At 31.8% G+C, this 22,694-nt stretch overlaps 1 protein-coding gene across 5 annotated transcripts; it reads left to right on the forward strand.

The window, feature by feature from the left end:
• Positions 1-4,782: 4,782 nt before the first annotated feature.
• Positions 4,783-16,565, forward strand: LOC125059685. 5 transcript variants are annotated; one of them, XM_047664218.1, is made up of 11 exons: positions 4,783-4,929; positions 10,789-10,875; positions 11,294-11,333; positions 11,512-11,527; positions 11,654-11,888; positions 12,562-12,592; positions 12,954-12,960; positions 13,106-13,129; positions 13,482-13,505; positions 13,577-13,621; positions 15,673-16,565. In XM_047664218.1, exons 2-11 carry the CDS (start codon positions 10,827-10,829, stop codon positions 15,901-15,903), a joined length of 702 nt encoding a protein of 233 aa, XP_047520174.1. In that variant the 5' UTR covers positions 4,783-4,929; positions 10,789-10,826; the 3' UTR covers positions 15,904-16,565. The 5 variants fall into 5 exon arrangements, with proteins under 5 accessions (XP_047520174.1, XP_047520176.1, XP_047520175.1 ...); XM_047664220.1 differs by lacking the exon at positions 13,577-13,621; XM_047664219.1 differs by lacking the exon at positions 13,482-13,505.
• Positions 16,566-22,694: the final 6,129 nt, after the last annotated feature.

The following is a 22,694-nucleotide window of genomic DNA, read 5'->3' on the forward strand; positions in this document are numbered from 1 at the left end:
TATAGATAGGTTTCGAAAACGAAGACTTTATAGTGTGTCCTTCACGTTTATGTCGCATGAAGTTATTAACATATCGGATCCAGTTCGTAATAGAACATTTAGCAGTGACGTGTCGTATCCACTCGATTCGCCTTGTTTGAAATAAAATAGAGCCAGTTTTAATATGCATAACTAAAAAGGTTTTGGAAACTTGTTTCTCTAAATAAAACTTGAGAATATATTTATAAAACAATATTATACTTTTGGTAAGTTCCTAATTTAAATTGTGAAATTGATATAAATATAAAACTATGACGTTTAGATTCACATATACATACGAGTATATGATAAGTGTTACAGTTTAATTTATTAACATACTATAAGCTCCATTATGAGAGTGTTTAGTTATGTTTATTTAATGATTTATTTTTTATTTATTTTAATAGTAATCCCCCTCACAACCTTATGTTGCATCCAATTATTTGATCATTTTTTATTTCATAGATAAGTAGGTGATCAGCCTTGTGTGCCTGACACACGCCGTCAATTTTTTGGGGTTTATGGCATGCCGGTTTCCTTACGATGTTCCTCGTTACTGTTTGAGCGAGTGTTAGATGCGAACATAGAAAGAAAAAGCGCAGCCGCGGTTCGAACCTACGACCTCAGGGATGAGAGTCTCACGCTGAAGCCACTAGGCCAATACTGCTTTATTAGTCAAAGTAAAGAATAATAGTATGTAAGCCTTGAAATACAATCTGGACTAGAGTATTCAGTCTAATTAACCTTAAAATTGCTTTTGTTTTCCTAAACCCGATTAGGTATTGTAAATAGCAATTATTACTACAGCTCAATGTCCGCAAATTAATTTGATCTTGAGATATACATTTCTTCTTGCTTTATAAATTATCTCTCGTAATGACCAAATGCCATGGTTTTGTCATTGATTCTTCATTAATAGTTTCCATTAATTGAATCTGTTAAAGACAGAGTTATATTAATGCATTATAATTTATTGAAGAAATCGATTGAATCAGTTAAGTTTCTTTTAGTGATAATATGAGTAAATTTTTATAATAATTTTTATTTTTATTTTTACAAACATCGTTAACTTTTAAAGGGGGCTTGCAGTACTTTTTAGTGCATATATTACTCTTCATTCTTTTAACTGCGCCCATTGTTTTTATGGTAATGACAATTTTATTCGTCATTAATGAACAAAGATGAGACATAATTATAAGCAGCCCTGCGATTCTGTAACTCACTTTTCGAACTCACACAGCGGTTTTCGCATCGGCGGTCGCTCTGAAATCAATCGTGAAGCAGTCATTTAAGATTTGGCATTCTGAAAAGGAGCTTGTAGTTTATTGTTTATTATTAGTGCGAAAACCGCTGTGTGAGTTCAAAAAGTGAGTTACAGAATCGCAAGGTTGTAATGTTTCTACGTATCGTAATTTCCGTTTACTGCGTCTGAACAAAATGTGCTCGAACTATCCCGGACATTGTGAAACAAAAAACGACATAGGTACTTAAAATACTTAAATTTTCGATTTACGTTGGCTTGCGACTTGCGAGGTCACATTTTTTACAGCGACTATGACTTTTCATTACAAAATACAAATTACATTTTCAAAATAAGTTTTTACATTTAGTTAAATTTTTTAACATTCAATAAACTGCGTTAAACATTCGCTTTGCTTGGTGTATTTATATATATATATATATAATTTGTTTGGCATGGTATAATGCCTCGGTTCACTCTAGGTAGTAAAACTACAATACAGATACTGCCTACATAATTAAAAAAGGCAAATTAGCGAAATTAAATCAATACAAATAGACTCGCTGGGTGCGAAAGACATTTTTAGTACCGTTTTACATTTCGCATACAGCATTAGAAGTAGCATTATACTCTGTAATAATGGCCAGATTTTGCGGAGTGAAAAGTTCGGAAATGTATTTTTCATTTACTTAGTGTGAATATTTAGAGTATTTAGTATACCATGACCTACAATCAAATCCGTTATAAGTCATGCGAGTTAGCAAATGTAACTAAGTTAAACCGTTATTTGCTAAGAAAGTCACCTTGACCTTGACGTTACATAAGTTGGGTCCTTACTCCTTGAGCCTTGAATTGTATTGACATCGATATTCTCAGTCAATGTTATTCAAAAGACATTTTTACACGAGTAATGTATCTATATATATAAAAATGAAACCCGTTTTCCGTTGTCACGACATAACATGAAAACGGCTTGACCGATTTGTCTGTTTCTTTTTTATAATATTCCTTGAAGTACGAGGATGGTTCTTACGGAGAGAAAAATTAAAAAAAAAAATGAGTGAAAAAGTCTAAAAACAACACTTTTCTATATTCCCATACAAAATATTCGTAATAATATTTAAAGGCAATTTGAACTTTAATACCATTTCATAAAGTTCAACTGTTAGTGGAGGGGTTCCGGGAAGGTAAATTTTTATTTTTTGACATAATGTATTTGTTGTCTTATCAACTTTCTTTTTTTTATCTTACTAGCTAGATCGGTGTCCCGAATAGCACAATAAGTATTTAAAAAAAATAAAGAACGACTGTTAGGCGGTACGATGTTCGCCTGGCCAGCAAGTTAGTATATATTTTTATATCTATCAGATGATGACATATTAATGAATGTGTTGGTAATAATTCGTTCAATTCTACAGAAGCATTAGTATGTAAGCTTCGCAACACAGCGGAGATATCGCAGCATATCTCAAAGCAAATGTAACATAATAACTATTAAAAAAATATTTCCCAATTTTAAATACATTTTTGTAATAAATATATTTTATTCATGTAACTAAACATAACAAACAAATATACAGTATTGACAATTTTTTTAACCTAATAATAATATTTTTCTCATGTACCTAGGTATTTTTTCTTTTTCCAGATCGTTATCGGTTGAACTGATGATGGAGGCATTACGAGGTCCGTTGCTATACACCGTTTATATTTTGTACTAGATGAACTTCGTACCTTCATATTTGTGTCAAAACTTAATATTTTTTTTTACTCTAAAGAGATCGCATCTTATACTACAGCTATAAAACACAAATTTCTCAAGACATCTACCACAATATGACAACCAAGTGAAAAAATTGTATTTCTAAAAAGACAAAAGACATCAAATATTTCCCAGTAGGAACAGTTTTTATTGGAAAATTGTCGTTTTTAGTATTTTTCTTTACTTATGTATTCATGTATCCTACCATTTAACTCATACTTTCATAAATATTTATTGATTAGTCAAATCGGCCCAGTCATTCTCGAGTTTTAGCGAGACAAACGAACATCGTTCAGGCCGCTAGTTTAACGGCGCCTTTTAATTAAACGGCTATTTAAGCTAGGTGGCTGCGACACATACATTATAATTTATTGAACACTTCTTCACTGATCTACACGAACTAAAATCAATGCCAATTAACAATTTGCATATATATATATATATATATAAAATTATAATTCAATATCGATTCGTGTATGTTATACGAACCGATATTGAAACAGCATGTTCGATTAGAGATAAATTCACTTGATACAGGGTCGCACGTCTTGTGTCACGGCCCATTCTTCGACTACACGACAATGAACCCTAAACATATTAAATTAATGGTGTATTCATGATATATGGATGGAAATACTGGAAAAGACGAGTATAATTAATTTCGATAATTAATTTTTAATTACTTATTATGATTTCTGATATTGATATAATTGACGTAATGAAAATTATATCCTACAGTCATATTAAAGTATATTAACGTACTAGTTGTATGAAGATCTGAAATAACAAAAAAAATTTGCATAAATTTCTGCGCCTGTGTCATTATTTAGGCAAATAACTGATCTGCCTTCCTTGCGTACAATTCTTTCTGCTATATCTATATCGAACCCAGAGCAGGAAGTTTATATGTTATGTTTATTGTATGCGTGATATTAATTAATTTTAACTCTAACAATATTTTTAAAGAAACTAAATTTGTTTAAAACTGATTATTCTAATTTAATTTCTGCTCTAAGTTCACTAAATTAGTCTCGCTTAACGTCAACTTTATAGTTAAATTGGTAATATGTGTTATGATTGATCTTGTAATATTAATTATATTACGGGATGCAAATTCGTTTAAATCTTAAGCTTTTATTTATAAAGTTTGAAAGAATTTGGTTTACGCAAGTTCTACAAATTTAAATAAAAGTTTTTGAAGTGAAAGCTTTAACAAAAGTTGAAGAGCTCAGATTGCTGAAAAGCACTTGTAACCCTAGTAATGTAACCTAACAAGTTAGTTAAGTTACATATATTTTAGTAAATCATTAGAAGGGTAAACCAAATGGTAGTCATCGTCGTACACATGGCGCGAAAAACATGCCCATGCCCAACTGGAGGCTCATAAATTGTAGGACAATATTCTTGTTTCCGATATTGTCCAATAAGCTCGACTTCACTTGTATTGTAGTGTCACTTAGGTTTATGAACCCTTAGATGAGCCAAATTAGTTTTTGTTAGTGCGCAACCCTAACAACAACAAACCTTAATGTTATGTTAGTTATAAGCTATGTTGTTACCCAGCTTCAAACAAAGTGTTTTATTTGAAAATAACCGTACAAAAAACCACCGCCAAACTTAATTCCCGAATAATATAAATCATGTAATCATTTTCACATTCATGTTTATATCCGTTAATTTTTTTTTTATTACAGGTTTTTTACATTATTTTAAATATTTGCTCGGTCCTAGATACACGAAAGTGATAGTTTAATACAGTTACACATTATATGTATGATGTTCGGCAAATTTTGTTGCATTGTATGATTTATTTTCCGATGCATAAAACTTTTTTATATCCAAGTCACGTTTAATATTCACTTTGTTATGTGATCTAAAGGCAGTCGGACGTTTTTCCTGTATTTAATAAGTAAGTTTATATTTTCCTTATCAAGAAATCAAATCTGAGTGTGAAACTGTGTACAAGTTTACAATTATGAAGATTTTTTTCATACGTTGTGCGCGCATAGTATACATTTTTTAATACTTTCTTTGCAGTACAAAAGTCTTGGCTATAATTTTAAAATCCCAAAATCTGTTATTAATAATGGGACAACTGCGGGACTAATAATATAATTAAATTTCTACTAAATTTGTTTAGTGACATGAACATAGTCTATTGTGTTCGCTAGACAAGTTTGCAAGGCTTGAGGAAATTTCTTCACATAATACATTAACAAGCGATGCCTTCAAAAGTAAATTAATAATTTTACTTAATATCAATATATTTCGCCTGAGAAAAAAGTAAATTAATATTTTTAAATAATTTATTTATTTAGATTTCGTCACTAGACAAAGTGATAAGTGTGAGTCATAAAAACCTGTTTAAAAAGATGTTTACAAAGATGTCCACTAAAGCCTTACAAAAAAGTTTAAGTTAAAGTTATTTTTGGCTAATTAAGGAATTCCCACAGATATTCGAGGATTTTTAATTATTAGTGTATTTTTATACAGAAAATATTTCGAATAACTAATATTTCTTATAAAAATATAAGCGCCTATTTTTACTTATAACCTAATTAAAAGAAATCATTTAGAGATTTTAGACAATGCAGTTTTGTCATATTGAATTACTTAAATAGGAACTTATGAAATACGGGCAAAAGAATGCAAAAATAAAAGGATACTAAATAGATTCATAAAATTTATTATTGCTTGTTTTGTTTTGTTCAATTATTATAACCTTTATTCTCTACTTCTTATTATAACATTTCTATATTACTAATATTAGTTTTGATAAATAAAATTTAAGTTAGAAGATAAAAGCTATTTCCAGGTCCTCCATAAAAGGGAGACCCCAAGAATAGAGACTTCGGAAAAAAAGAATTTCATTCCGACTTGGTTATACAATAAATTATTGATTGAAAAACTCAAGTGAAAAAAATTGTGCATTTTATTTGGAAAATTAATTGAGGAGGACATGGTCGAATTTCTAAGGCAAAAAGCACGAATTATAAAAATCTTATACTTGACGCTGGCTAATGCACAAACCGTGCTAGAGCCATAAAAAAAAACTTAAACAAGATCCAATAAATAAACATTCCATAAAAGATGTGTCTAGTTGATAATTTATCAATAAACGTATGCTGTAAATGGTCTGATAAATGCAATTATAGTGCATTGTAAACGATTATCGCATAAAATGCATTTTGATTATAATTTTCCCTTAAGCTACATGGGCAATCGACTGAAATGTTCATAACCTCTATAAATGGCTGTTGCTCTATCAGAATCCACCCATAATGATCAACCTTATTATTAAAATATTTAATTTTTAATATAATTTTTTTATATAATTACTTATTTTATTAATCAAAACATAAGTTTGTTTTGTTGTGTAGGATTAACAAGCTATGGTGAACACTGCGTTCCGACTTCCGCGCAGCCTAGACTTCTTTGACAGGCTTGAACGGTATCATAGTGAAATTAACGCCATCTGCCTGATCACGTGACCACTTTAAGTTGGTTTTCAATTTGTTTACAACTAAACTATCAGGGCTTCCGTGCAAGCAAGTGGACAAATGTTAATAGATATAAACAGATCGTCCATTTTCCTTGGTTGTGACTGGACAACAGCATCTAGAGATACGCAATACAACTCTAAACTGTAAAACACATTTGAAATATGTATAAAGTAATACGGGATTTACTAAAGCTTGGCAGATTAATATACAGGGGAATACCCGGTTAAGGACCTCCAAATATGAGCCCCATATTTATGACCGCCCGTTAAGGATAAAGGATCAGATTAGTAAAAAAAAATATTATTCGAGCAAATCGAATCGGTGCGCTAGTAAACATACAAATAAAAGGTTAAAACTTTAACAGGAAAATGAATTGGCATTAAAACAGGTTAGCCCGGAGATGAGTTTTGTGCTTATAAATTATCCAATTATTTGTACATATTTATTATGTTAATTAAATCGACTTATGCTTTATAAGATTTTTACAAATATTATGTACATTTTATTAAATAAAATAAGTTATAATGTAAATAATGAATACAGGTTGATATATTGACAGGTTGAAATATGGGTGGGTATGATAAAGCTACAGGATTTAATAGAGATTTTTACGATCAACAACTCTTGATCTAGGCTAGATTAAATGCCTGGATCGGTTTCTTGATATTTTTTTTCCTTAATATACAAATAGGTGATCAGTGTTCTAAGCCTGACGCCTTTAATTCTTGTGCCCTTACCATATTTTTATTCACCGTATGAATGAATGTTAAATGCGCAAATAGAAAGAAATGTACGTTGCACAGCTGTAATTCGAGCGGATCTCAGGGTTGAGAGACGCACACAGTTAGGCCGTTTCTCCACTGTTAATTACCGATCCGATTTAGAAACTCACAAACGTGCTTCTCCACTACTCCGGCGTCCGGTTTTTAACGATCCGATAACTTGCTAGATCGGAACGCGGTGTTTTATCGGTCCAAGTATATCCAAGTATCTAAGAGGTTATAAATTATTTTTCACAGGTTAAATTAAAGTTATTGTTAAATTTGAAAGAATCTGGATAACCTGGACCATTAAACCAAATTAAGTTGCTAATTATTTCTATTTTTATACCATAGTATTAGTGAACTATTTATTAAGTAGATTAAATTATTTTAAGATAGACAATATAAAAAAAGTAATAAACTTGCCAGAGCAATAAAATATTCAGAATTTAGAACGTTTTATTAATAAAATAAAGTATATGGGTTTTAGTTAATATAAGTGTTGCATGATAAATATACAAATGTCGATTATTGTCGGATCGGATATAGTGGAGAAGCGCAATCCGGCCTTCCGATATTTTTCTCATGACTGATTCCGGTATCCGACGCCGGACCGGAGCAGTGGAGAAAGGGCCTAAACGCTGCCTACGGAATTATTATTTATCCGTACCAATATTATTATTGTTTAATAATAATCCTAATGGATTAGGTGTTATAGTGAATATTAATAGCTACCAAGGGTGTCATAATCCAAGACAATATGTTAATAACGATAATTAAATCGTATTTTATGTAATATTTATTACGTCTTAACGTTACTTCGAGACTCGACTCGAGGTTTCGAGGTTTCAAATCTGTGTTGCTTAAATACCTTAGGTTTTTGTACTATTTCAAATTATCATTTGTTTATCACCTACATAATATGTAGGTGATCGTATCTTATTATAGATGAAAATTGTTTTATAAGCTCGTAAATAGCAAGTCTAATTTTAACGTTTTACTAGTATGTATCTCTTTAAAATCTAAAGAATCATCCTCACCATTTAATATACAGCATATTAAATGAAAGCCTATAAAAGAAATTTCTAAGAGCACTAAGCTTCTCCCATTTATGCACAGCAAAAATGTTAAATAAAAAATAACAATTACGACTTTTTGAAGTCGAATAAAAAGGTACAAATATGTACAGAATTCTCTTAGTCTTGCTCCTACATACGTCAAACATACATGAATTCATTATTTATAGTACATACATCAAAAATACATTTCAAGTGTTGGTCAGACTGTGTCCATTTCATTGATAATTCTTTATAAGCAAAATACGCAACTGTCCCTTCCAACAATTATTGTGAATATAAAAATTGTTTATAGTCCAGTCAAATTATGGCTAAAAACGTCTTAAATAAACATGAGCGAACACAGTTTGGGGATTTTGAGGATCGATAGGGGGGTGTATTCTGAGCATAAATTCCAATTCGAGGGGTTGTACTGAGGTCAGCTCAAGGTCATTTCGATGGAAACGCGTTTAACTCGATATCTCGAGAATGGTTAGTGTTAGGCGAAAAATTATAGAGACCTTTTCTTTTTCCAACAAAATTTACTAACTTTTTTATCTGAAACTTTTTTTTATAACATGAATATTTTTCAAGTTATTACTCCCGCAAGGCAAAAATTTTACTTTTTTTTCCATTTTTCGTCGTTTTCTCCTCAACCATTCAATTTTATTAAATTTTACCGATCATCGAAGTGTAGATCTTTTAAATGTGAACAATTTTGTTCTCAAACTTTTTTCTGTAATGCCAATACCTTCGTAGTTATATATTACTTTACCGAGCGAAATCCGCGCCATTGTCGCAACGTGTATCCACAGATAAGTTTTTAGGCAACGAGAGCAATAAGACCAGATTCATCTCACTACTGAAAACGGTTCTCATCAAATCAGACATAGAGGTGGAGCAAGCCGTAGAGGATGCGGATGGTCTAATTATCAGTACGGCTAAGAGAATTTCGCAGGAGTATAGTGCTGTGGTTGTTATTGGTGAGGATGTGGATTTGCTGGTTTTGCTGACTGCAACAGCATTTACTTGAGAAAACCTGGCCGAGGCAAATCGACGGACGGTACACATAGCCCATACTGCCTCAAACCGATATATGGGCCGAATGCCGCAAAAACCTTTGATTTTTGCACGCGAGTGGTTGCGACACAACGTCGGCACCATTCAACCTAGGCAAGATGAAAACAATGACCGCATTGAAAAAATCTCCGGATTTGCTTTTGTTAAATGAAGTTTTTCTGCAAGACAAAGCAGATAAAACGACTATCGCTTCATAAGGTGAACAATTCATTTTGAATTTGTATCGCAAGGCAGATGACACGAATTGTACCAATCTCAACGAGCTCCGATATAAGGGATATAAAAAATGGCAGGCAGTGGGAGGGTTAAATTAGAATCCCTTCCTCCTACCTCTGATGCGGCATTTTTCCACTCGTTGAGGTGTTTCTACCGAGTTTAATACTGGCTGGAAAATTATCTGAAACCCGAGGAATGGGGCTGGCGTCGCACCCCCCGTTGATTGCAGCCGATAGCGATGTCATTGAAACCAGCTCCGGATAATTTACTGAGATCTATTGCGCGCAAATGCAAAACCAAATGCGGCAAAGCGTGCGGATGCAGATAGGCCGGCCACTTTTGGCACAATGTGTGAAACAGTTTTAATTGTTAATTTACTTCTTACCCAAATTTACCCAAATTAAATACCTAATTTTAAATAGTTTAATAGATTGACCTTTTTATATTGCGATAGTGGAGCGGATTTCGCTCGGTAAAGTAATCTGTAACTCTAAAGGTATTGGCATTACGGAAAAAAGTTTGGGAAAAAATTGTTCATAATTAAAAGTTCTACACTTCGATGGTCGGTAAAATTTAATAAAATTGAATGGTTGGGGAGAAAACGACGAAAAATGGAAAAAATAGTAAAATTTTTGCCTTGCGGGAGTAATAACTTGAAAAATATTAATGTTATAAAAAAAAGTTTCAGATAAAAAAGTTAGTAAATTTTGTTGGAAAAAGAAAAGGTCTCTATAATTTTTCGCCTAACACTAACCATTCTCGAGATATCGAGTTAAACGCGTTTCCATCGAAATGACCTTGAGCTGACCTCAGTACAACCCCTCAAATTGGAATTTAAGCTCAGAATACACCCCCCTATCGATCCTCAAAATCCCCAAACTGTGTTCGCTCATGTTTATTTATTTCGTAATTTGACTGGAGTATTATAACTTTTTAAAATAAGAATCGCACAATCGCAATACTGTGCAAATACTGTTCCATTTTACAGTGTAAATTCCAAAACATTCTAGATTCAAAAAGATTTCTACAATAACATTTCACACATTTTCGTCATACATTTTCAAAGTACATAATTCTTGTTTCCCAGAACTATTCGTTACACTGTTTGTTCAGTTGTTATGACAATGAGTACTTAAATGAGTAATTTTTTCAGGCATTTTTAGTTTGTCCAAAGTTTTGAAAGTGCTAACGATGGCGCTTCGATGTGTCGTCGCCTTTTTGGCCGTTACTTGTACACACGGTAAGTTTTAAATTTAGTATGAAAGATAGAAGATTTTTAATGCAACGGCCCTTTTTGGTTATGGCATCTTTATCTATGATTATTATAAAGGTCCAGGCCATATCGGCTTCTTATAAAATAAATAAATAAAAATAGCCTTTATTCGAGTACACTAAACTACAGTAAGTCCATGTCCAGATTCTTCCAATTATCCCTATTTGTTGCTACAGTTTTCCAGTTTTTTCCCGCTATCCCTTTTATTTCATCCTCCCAAGTTTTCGGTGGGCATCCTGTCTTTCTTCTTCCCACTGGGCCCTTTCGGTTTCTTATAACCGTTCTAATATATATATTATAATACATATCAAAATGGAATTATAATATGTATTTCCGAAATGAGATTAGATTTTAAAATGTATTAACCATCCTTTTGTATTTTCAGCCCTGAATCAATACCAAAACGAGTATGGAAATTTCCAAAAGTAAGTTAAATAGAAAATTGTGAAATTAATTAATTATATCTAAATAAGTAATCAATTTGATAAGTTTTTCCTGTTATCGCTAGACATAACATCATGCTTATCAATAAGGAAAATTCTCTCTGCTTTTACATAATGAAGTATTGATTTTCAATCTAAGATATGCATATTTTTGTTCCAGCAACCATGGTTTTAGGGTAAGTACTTAAAAGTTATTTCGTTTTAGTAATAATTAAAATCGTGTATGTTTTGACACTTTGTAAAACATAATTTAGAAATGATAATCCGAACAAATAATATTAATAATTGATCTATTTTTTCAGCAACCACAATTCCCTTCAATTACGATGCCGCCGATCAAACCGATAGTTTTCCCAACATTTCCCACATTTTCCCCGGAGGATATAATCAACCAGCGAGGTGGCCCTGGAGTCAATTACAATGGTGTTGCCATATCTTCGTCTAGTTTCACAAATGTTGGTCAGGATGGGAAAGTGCAACGTGGGGGTGGCACAAAAATTATTACCAATCGCAATGGGGTGATCGAGGAGCATACATGTAAGAACACTTTATATTAATAACTAGCGACCTGTCCCGGATTTTTTGTAGATATTGATATGTTCTTTAATATTCTGGAACATTTTTTTGTTATCATCAATCGTTTTCGCAGCGCATACGATGAAAGATGTAACTTGCATTTTTTTACACCTTGGGTAACATTATTGTAATTTTAGTAGGGATTATTATTTTTTTCTTGCAATTAAAATAGCTTATATTAATCAGTGATAATGTGGCATTGAATTGGTGAAAGAGTTTTTAACATCGGACTAGTACTTTTTGAGCCAATCCGTTACAAACTTACATACAAACTTTCCTCTTTATAATATTAGTATAGATTATATGTAGTACTGCGGATCGATCTGATAATGTAAAACGACGATAGATGAAACTGTGTGTGAACCATTGTTACACGGCCGGATTCGAGCCTACGACCTCAAGGTGAAAGACGCACGCTAGATAAATAATACAAGCTAGAAAAACAATACAAGCTAGAAGAATAATATAAACAATATTGCAATTCTTGTGTACAGTGTGTGTGTGTGTGTGCCTTGGCTCATACACACCCAATGCGACAATGGACCGACAACTTTTACCTTGGACTAGTAAACTAATTATTATATTCCAACCAATTTGCAAATATAGAATTTTAATAATATTTATTTCTTTACAGACCCCGATGATGGCTCCAACATCAATATAGTGTAAGTTATAATTTATCTTAGTGTGATTCTTAAAAGTTTATTTATATGTGTGACAAGTAGTTGATTAACGACTTTTTAGGTCTAAGGCAAGCCAAGTTTTCTCACGAAGTTTCCTTCACCATTCGAACGAATGTTAAATGCGCACATATAATGAAAGTCAATTAGTACCGGGGATGAACCTACGACGTCAGTGATGAGGGTGACGCACTAATGCCACTAAGCCAACACTGCTCTTACATATACTAAACATTTAACAATACAGTGGTCGCCATACAAATAATATTATTATATAAAAATGAAAACCAATTTACGCATTTCAATTGTTTTTTAATCAAGTGACTTAACAATTTGTTTGTTACAGGTCTTCGGTAAGCAACTGAACTTCAATCTTGATGCTGGATTTATTGTTTCTTACTTAAGTTTCATATCTATTTAATGATTAATTTAATTAAACTTAGAGGCTATATATTAACTTAATTACGGTAATTTTAATTTTTTGTATTAATATTACAGTTTCCACAACCTAAAATACCTAAGGTAAGAGAGTCTCTGTAATGCATGAATGCATGAAATATTACTTAAAATACTAATACACGTAAAATTTAAAATATAACTTTACTAAGAATTATTTCTTTCTTGCTTCTTTTGTATAAAAACATCGTATTCATAACAAATTTGCGTTGCTTTTACATTACAATAATAATTCTAAAACAATTCTCCTTTGTATTAATTATTACATGTACATTGTACAATGACGTCATAAATAAGGACAGTTTATGGCAAACGTTTTTACTCCTTTCCGTATTTCATCACAAAACTATTGCTTAGGGAAACGTAAATTTATTAGTTCAATTTCACACTCGATTCAAATAAAGAAATTTCATTCCAGTTTCCGGTACTTCCACAGATAAAGGTAAACTAACTTAAAATTAATGTTTAATAAAATAATCGCTCCGTTTATAAATTTAATTTATACATTTTCAGTTACCTTTACCTCTCTTACCGGTACCCCCATTTCCTCAAATAAAGGTAAATTTGATTTTAAACCAGTGTGTGTTTTTCGTGCTTTGTTTTAATGCATTTTAAGCTTATGTATAATATGTGAGACTATATATCACAGCGTACCAATGGTATGATTAGGAATCGAAAACTATTGCTATAACAACCATGACTCCTGTGAGTCAAAGTTAAATACAATATTCAAAACCTTTTGGGCATAGAACAGTCACACTTGGCGCTGAGACTCTTACCGTAATACTGTCTTCCGCTAACCACTACGTTGTGAAAAAGAGATAGCTAAAGTCACATTCCGTTGAAGAAATGTTTAATCCGTAGCACCCTTGTAAATCAATAACTGAGTAACGCGTGTCTCCATGGTTGCCATTTTAACATGGCAAGAGGATGGATGTACCTATCATCATCATCAGTATTAAAAAAAAATTTAAGTGAACATGAACGTTCAGTAAGTTTCTGTTTGAAGAATCATGGGAGGCAAGACAAAGAGCTGTCTATGGCTGTCAAAGAAAGATCATTCTTCCTTTGACGGTCATAGACCTGGCTTGCCTTTCCAATGCAATAAATTCGACATTGAAAGGAAATGACGAATTACTCCTATTAGCATATTTTTGTACAAAGCTTTATTTTTAATGACACTTAAAATATACTGATAATATTTATGTATTTCTATTAGTTATAATTACCCAGCTGTAACATAACTTCTTTAATATGGATGCATGTTTGGCCGTGTCTAAATTGGTAGGTTGGTGTGTCAGTGCTAATAATCTATTAACCTATAATTACACACTTTTTCATACTAATTCAAAGCAGTTATAGCCGTTGATTTTTGCTTCCTCTATTACATCACTTGTTATGTATATTTAATTCTTTTGTCAATAATAAAGTTCAATAAAAGTACATCACTACATAGTATAAAACAAAGTCGCTTTCTCTGTCCCTATGTCCCTTTGTATGCTTAAATCTTTGAAACTACACAACGGATTTTGATGCGGTTTTTTCTAATAGATAGAGTGATTCAAGAGGAAGGTTTATATGTATAATAACATCCATTAAATAGTGGAGAAGTACTGTTATTTTTGAGGTTTCTAATGTGATGTCGTAAATAATTAAATTTTTTCCGCTTACATTGCAAACGCAGGCTGAACCCTACGAGTTTTATCAAAATAATGTACTAAGTATTGTACACATTGAAAAGATCTACAGAAAAGTTCGTGATGGTATATGTCTATCTCTTATGGATAACCCACAATAACTTTTTTTTGTCATTTACTTTTTACGACAAATAATGGCTAATTTTCGAAGCGATTTTAACCAATACAGCATTAATCCTTAACCAATTAAATACCTTGAATACATTGTTCATTTAATATAGATCTATATGGCCCTTTACAGTATATGATTTAAATGAATATTTCGAAGATATTACAAATTTAAAAATTGCGGGACGCAGCGCGTCGGAGGCCGCGGTTCTCCCTATACTTTATAGCACTTTGAATTTAGTATCAGCATTGCATCCGTGCGAAGCCGGGTCGGGTCGCTAGTATTATAATAAAGTCTTTGGGCCGTTTAAGTATTTCGTGAGCACTATAGGAGCAGGGGGTTTTTGATTTTCTTAAAATTAGAAGCATTTAATGAATATTTCTTTTTTTTGACGTTCATAAGTGTACATTGTGTTACCTACATGAATAAATGATTTTTGATTTGAATATAATGAAGAAAGGTGAAATAATATTTCTGTAATAAACATAAAATAATCAATATATTTATCAAACCATTATTAATTCAAACACTGTTTCGAAAGTGCAATCCGTTTTCAAGCATTCAATGTGTGTAGTATGTGTAAAAACGTAAATTACTGTTGACGTAATCACCAAATAAGAAAATCAAAGACCCCCTGCCCCTATAGTACTAACGTAATAACGGCCCCTTTTCCGTGTTAGGGAAGGAGTATAACTAAAATAACAAAAATAAAATACTAATTTAGTCCAAGTGAAAATTTTTCAAAAATAGTTGTCAATAATCTTAAGATTGAAATCTCGTATTCACATTTATCTTTTTCTCAGGTTCCATTCATACCACTGCCACCTGTACCAAAAATCGACCCCATAGTTATCCCAAAATACAGGCCCGGCCCAAATGAAGAATTTCGCGGCAGATCCTTCGTTTCATACAGACATTCGTCTAATATCAACGGTGAAATGAGCGGTGGTGGCGTTGATACCATTATCAATAATGATAATGGAAGAGTTGATAAGAAAACTTATAAGTATGGAGACTTGAAAGATGATTACTAAGTATACAGAAAGGAATTATAGACACCAAGAGAAAGTATCCTAAGTGCTGTAACAAATTTTACGAAAGCACTAAAATCTAAAAGAAACAAACATTTTATCATTTATTTTTAGAAACATGCTTGCTACTGCTAAAGTTAAAATAACAAACATAAGAACCTGAACTTTATGCCATCAAACAAACATAGATCTTAAATGCAAATTGACCTTGTATTAATTGAATAAAAACATTTGATTCAACAATGATTCAATTCTGCTTTTTATTAAAGTTTTGTTTCAAAATTAGCTATAGTCAGAAGGATACTTTGCCCGCTAATGATACAAAAAGCTTGCGATAAAAGATAACTTTTGTTTATAAATTGGAATATGTACAGTTTCCAAAAATGTATTCATTAATTAACCAGTTTATTACCTCTTTCTATAACATTTGTATACTTGTAATATAAAAAACATGCACATAAATTTTAGATTTAGCTTTTTTTATTTAAGTAATTGATAACTTGCCTTAACTGTTTATGAAGAGATGAACTAGAATATACATATATGGATAACTTTATACAGTGTAAAACAAGTGAAACAGTAATTATATTTGAATTAATAATACTGTTTCGGTGCATAATTGATTTACATTTTGTTTTATAATTAAATATGGTTTGATAAAAATATTTATTATTTCTCCTTTCTTCATTATATTCTTGTTCAATATCCAGCACAGGTTCGAAAAATTAATTTTTCTGATAATGATTTTGAGAATGATTGAACTACCTTTTTGTTATATTGGCTAACTATTATCGAACTATTGACTAACACTGTTAAGTCACAACACAGTTCGATAGGAATTTTCAAAGCCTAATAAGAAAAATTAAAGTATATAAATTTTGTGAATAAATGAAATGACGCCGAACAATTAGCAATTATATAATTTAAAAAAATCATTGGCGCTACAATCCTAATTTGGTGTCGGCTTCAGAGTTCAAAATTTGTTTCATGATCATTTTAAATCTAATAGGCAAGTAGGTGATCAGCCTTCTGTGCCTGACACACGCCGTCGACTTTTTGGGTCTAAGGCAAGCCGGTTTTTTCACGATGTTTTCCTTCACCTTTCGAGCGAATGTTAAATGCGCATATAGAAAGTCTATTGGTGCACAGCCAGAGATCGAGCCTACGACCTCAGATATGAGAGTCGCACGCTGAAGCCACTAGGCCAACACTGCTCTGCATTATATTAGCCTTGATTATTTACTAGTAGTTTTCGCATGCATGTGTAGTAGAGTCTCCACAACATTTGATCAACAAGTAGCAAAAACTGTTTTTTGTCTTAATATGAAAAGTAATTCTAAAAAGAATGTAAATAAAAAATGTCTGTTAAAGACATGAGTCGTCTTCAGAGACGCCTTTTTAAAATTTCTAGCAAAGATGTCTAATATCAGAATTACCATTAAAAACCTACGGATATTACATAGTAATTTTCTAAAGAGACGAGAGATCAGACTCGATTAAGATTAATCTAGAAAGAATACTACCTACCACAGGACTGCAATCTATAATTTAAAATGTAGGGAATCTCTGAGAGATAAATTCAAGGAAATTAATATGCTTACCTTTCCCTCGCAATATATTTATGAAAATATTATGTATGTATACAAAAATAGTAATAATTACTTTACTAGAATAGAACTTACGCACAATACGCGGAACAAACGCAGTCTGCAATTTCCCGGTATTAGACTGTTTAAAGTTAGTAGTTATTTTTTGGGAAAAGGTATACTCTTCTTTAATAAAATCACAGAGGCTCTTTTATCTCTGCCTTTTAATAAATTTGTAAAAGGCTTACTATAAAGTTAACGGTTATCTAGTTGATAAAAGGGTCTGGGACTAGTGCTAGGCAGGCTACTTCTAATAAATTTGCGATATTCGTTTTAAAATAAGTGTTGTTTGATGATTTGCTATTTTAAAAGAGTACCGAGAGTTTTTTACGCCTGCTTTTTCTATCAGCCTCTGTCTTCTTTGCCGATGACTAGGGAAGCCTACCGATTCAAATTTAATGACGTGGAATATGTGATACCTGTATCTTATGTTCCAAAATAAACATTTTTTTTTTGGCTTTAAACTTAATCCCTGACCAGACACTTTTAACTACGAAGAAGTCTACAATAGGTAACATAATTTACGCGTATTACGTAGTAAACCAAGCACAAACTGATGAAGATGGATGATATACAACTTTTAAAATTTTAATTTAAAATTTTCTTAATATCAATTTTTTAAACGTACAGCTTTCGCAATCTTTTGCCGCTCCTTATAGGCTACATACCCAATTGTTACGGTTTCATACAGATCACTAAATAAAAGAGATAAAACCTGAACAAGACTACAAGCATGTCTAAACCCAAAATTTCCATCATCCCTTAGTCAGGTCAGAGTCCATATCTGAGTCACATACCGAGAAACTAATAAACCTCTTGAAATTTTAACCTTGGAATTTAAACATAAAAGAATTTTGCAATGTATTCAAAAGTATATAATGCACAAAGAATCCTCTCAAATGTTGGATAATTATATTAATGACAGCAATAACATCCAGGACAACTTAACAATGCTGTGAAAAACATCTAAATATAGTCTCTCGTTCATGGCTGTCTTTCAATAACTATAAAAGACGCAGATATTTGTGCAAAACTATAGTATCTGAATTTATCTTTAGTATTATATTCGTATGCAGTTTTAATCAATAAAAATGAAAACAGTGTTCATACTTGTCTTATGTCTTACATTGACATATTCTGCTGGTAAGTGCCATATATCTCAAATACCTTGTAATCGCTAGATTCCCTAAAATTTACGTAATGCAATTAAAATTAAATAGTTACGATTTTGATAATAAAGAATTTCGTTTCAGTAATAAAACGAGAAGCCTCTGAAAACGAAGAGGAAGGAAGGTAAGACCCCAAATTTATTTAAAATACAATTGATTTTCTAGTTGAGATTCTATCTTAATTTATCTACCATTATACACAGCCTTCCGTATTGATAACTTTTGTATATCACGAAATCTAGACCAGAAGGCGAAGAAGGAGGTGAAAGTAAAACTGGGGAAGAAAAAGAGAATAAAGAAGACGAGGCTGGAGAAAACGAACAGGAAGAAAAAGGTGGGGAAGGAGATGATAAAAAGGCTGAAGAGGATGGAGAAGGTTAGTGATTAGAATGTCAACGTAATGGTTATCGTCCGATAGATTGACCAACCCCATACAAATATTTCCGATTTATTTACGTCTGTTTGTGAGTACATCTGTTTTCTTCTAGGTGAGGAAAAAGAAATGAAAGAATCTGCTAAAGAAGAAGATTCTGAAGCTGGTAAAGATAAAGAGCATGAAAGAAAGGGCGAAGAGAAACACGAACAAGGTGAAGATTGCGAAAAGGAAAAAAAAGATGTAAGTTGAATACTGCATTGTATCACAGCTAAAACTTTGCATTTAGTTTTTACACATTTAGCACGGAACGATTTTCAGACGATAACTGAATTGAGCAATTATTTTAATGCAAAATAAGTTAATGATTTACTATAACGACTGATAACGGAGTCATTATGGTAGTAACTACTAAATATTATGTTTGTACATTATGCTTAATACCGCCTTGCGATTCTGTAACTCACTTTTAGAACTCTCACAGATAGGTGATTCTGATAAGGAGGGAGCTTGTAGTTTATTGTTTATCAGATTGCCAAATCATAAAATGACTGCTTCACGACTGATTTGAGCTGCGAAAACCGCTGTGAGAGTTCGAAAAGTGAGTTACAGAATCGCAAGGCTGAGCGCTAAGTTGAGTAACATATCACCTGCAGACTAAAACAAAACGTATAAGAAATGCGTATAATAATATATTTGTTATGGCTATACTATTATAACAAATAAAATAGGAATTTCATAAACTCCTTTGTTTCCGGTTTTTAGCCGATACCATTTGCTAATCACATACTTTTCTGTGTCATGAACACTTCTATGAAATCAATAAAAATTATCGTACTTATATTTTTTTATAATTATTATTTCAGACTGATGGTGAAGGCGTTGTATACTTCGTGCCTATTCCGATTGAGATTGTTGATACTGTTTACGACGTATACGCAGTTTGAACATGATTCGAATTAATAAATATTCAAATATTAAATAATTTCTTTGAAATGTATTTTCGTATTATTAAAATAGCTTCTCTAATCAAGTTTTTAATGTAAAAGTCCTGTAACGTTCTTAAATGGGTGATGACGCATTGTATTTTTGATGGACCATTTATTTAAGACCAGGGAGCTTAGTAAAGATGCCTTAACAGTAGAGAGTCGGAAACTAATTTTTTATGAAAATTTGTCGACTCGAACTGTCATTTTCTTGACATGACATTGCATCTTGACTAAGCTCTCAGTAGCTCTTATCACTTATGTGCATAACGACTACAATTTATTTGTTGGCAATAACAAATGACTGCCTATTAATAAAAGTTGTTGGCAAGTCTGATTCAGCAATAACAATGCGATGTCAACTTATGTTTAGTTATACAAATTTTTATTAGTCTTTTATTAAGCATTGCAGCACCTCCAAGTCCATTGAAGGAACGTCTATTTGCACATCATTATCATGAAATTGCTTATGTCAAAATGAAAAATTACCAAAGTTTAAATAAATTATAGCTTTTTGTCTTTTATGTAACCTAACTAATTAAAATATTTTATAACGAAAAAATTCTTGAAAATGTCTATATAATATTATTTATTTATTAAAAATTAAAAGTTTCGGATCTAATTATGAAGTATTATTTCATATAATATATTTGTTTGTTATAGACAATTATAATAAGACCCGAATTAAAACGTTCTCCTTCTAGGAAAAGGAACTCTTTACGACTATGGCTTATTGACAAAACATAACATATAACATTCTTAATAATAACTATACGTTCAAATATCGAGGAAAGACAAACATGTTTTGACAAATGTTCAAAAATTTGCGTCGTAGGCCGTAGCCCCGATGGCACAAGTCTGAGTATATAGAATACTAAACGTCCATTAAAAATAACTTGCTTGATTAAATCGAATAGAGTACCTTAAAGAATTTAATGTGACCCCAATGTCTGAAATCAGTAGGGCCGATGGATAATACTATTATGCATATTCACATTATATTTATGCACACAGAGACAAGCAGTCTTAAGCGTTACCGACGATTCGAAGCAAATACCTATATTGTATCCGCAAAGAATCCTCTTAATCTAAACACATACAACCTTTTTACTTCTTCATATTGACCCCATGGATCTATGAATCCGCCCTTGTAAAAGGCGGGTTCGTACCCGAAATACAAAACAATAATAATACTATTTAACTCGTATTAATTATAATACTACGAGTATATTGACGTAATCAATGTGCGCAGAAATAGGATAATTATTATTATCACACAAGTCAACGGGAATGAACATCTGTCGAAGTACATATGGGTAGAAATTAGCTGTGCAAAAATCAATCTGGAACTGTTTAGGAAAAACAGCTTTTGTATGGCAATCAAGGTTTACAATAATTTACCAAAAGAATTAAAAGATCTTCCGACTAGAGTTTTTAAAAAGCGACTTGGTGTATACCTCTGGAAAAAATTTATTATTCATTAAATTATTATTTGCGTGAGACACTGTAATTGATATAAATTTAATAACGTGATATGATGTACGATACAAATAATATAAGAATTGACCAATTCATATGACTAATAATGTAAAATTTAAAATTCCTTTAAAGACAAATTAGCGCGCCATTGTGTGTGGCAGAATATGCGAACTTACGATTGTACATTGTACAACTATACACATTTTTGTACCATATTCTTGCAATAAATTATTATTATTAATACTCGCGTACAGCTAGAGAAAGACATGCCTTAGCATCATATCTTTTTTTTCAGTGTATGAATATTACTTAATATGAGTAGTTCTGTGATAAACAATTATCGTTACATCGGCATATGACAAAATAAAACAAATTTTGATGGTGTTTCAATTGTTTTTATCGTTAGTTGACATGCATTTTTGCTTTGTGTAAAATTGAGTAATAAATTCAAAAAAATATCCTAATTTCATGATACGAAATATTCGATAACAAAATAACTTTGGTAGGTTTGTGAATATTTTAGTATTGTTCGCTAAACACCAGTGGCGTAGCTAGGCAACCAAGGGCCCTGGGGCAAATTGAAATATGGGGCCCCCCTGTTGTGTAAACTGATTAGGTTTTATCAAATAAAAATATACAAATACTTTAAAAATGCTAAGCTACTGGATAAGCAACCTGTCATATTTATTTTGAAAATGGGAGAAACTTCCAAAATTTCTCTTCGATCGAGATTTCTGGTAAGGATTTGAGGGCCCCGGGGCACTGCCCCGCCTAGCCCCTAGGTAGCTATGCCACTGCTAAACACCAATTCAACAAAATATTTGTCCAGTTAAGTCAACATGAATAATTTTATTAAGTTGAAACGAAAGTAATTAACAATATTGGCGTATTAAAATTTTCTATCGACTTATGCAAAGCCGGGCTTCCATACTTACTTACAAAAACTGACTTACGAAGGCAATTTCCGTGTACTTAAAAGAATAATTTACTTTCAGCATAAACAACATGTCTGTAAATATGATGTGACGAATCTTTACAATTTTCAACTTGTCAAGAGAAAACAATGGATTCCTAAATAATTGATCTACCTTGTTTCAACAAAAGGATATTTTAAAATGGCACTCGCAATTTAACATATAAA

Source organism: Pieris napi, chromosome 20, assembly GCF_905475465.1.
Source record: "Pieris napi chromosome 20, ilPieNapi1.2, whole genome shotgun sequence".
Taxonomy (NCBI): domain Eukaryota; kingdom Metazoa; phylum Arthropoda; class Insecta; order Lepidoptera; family Pieridae; genus Pieris; species Pieris napi.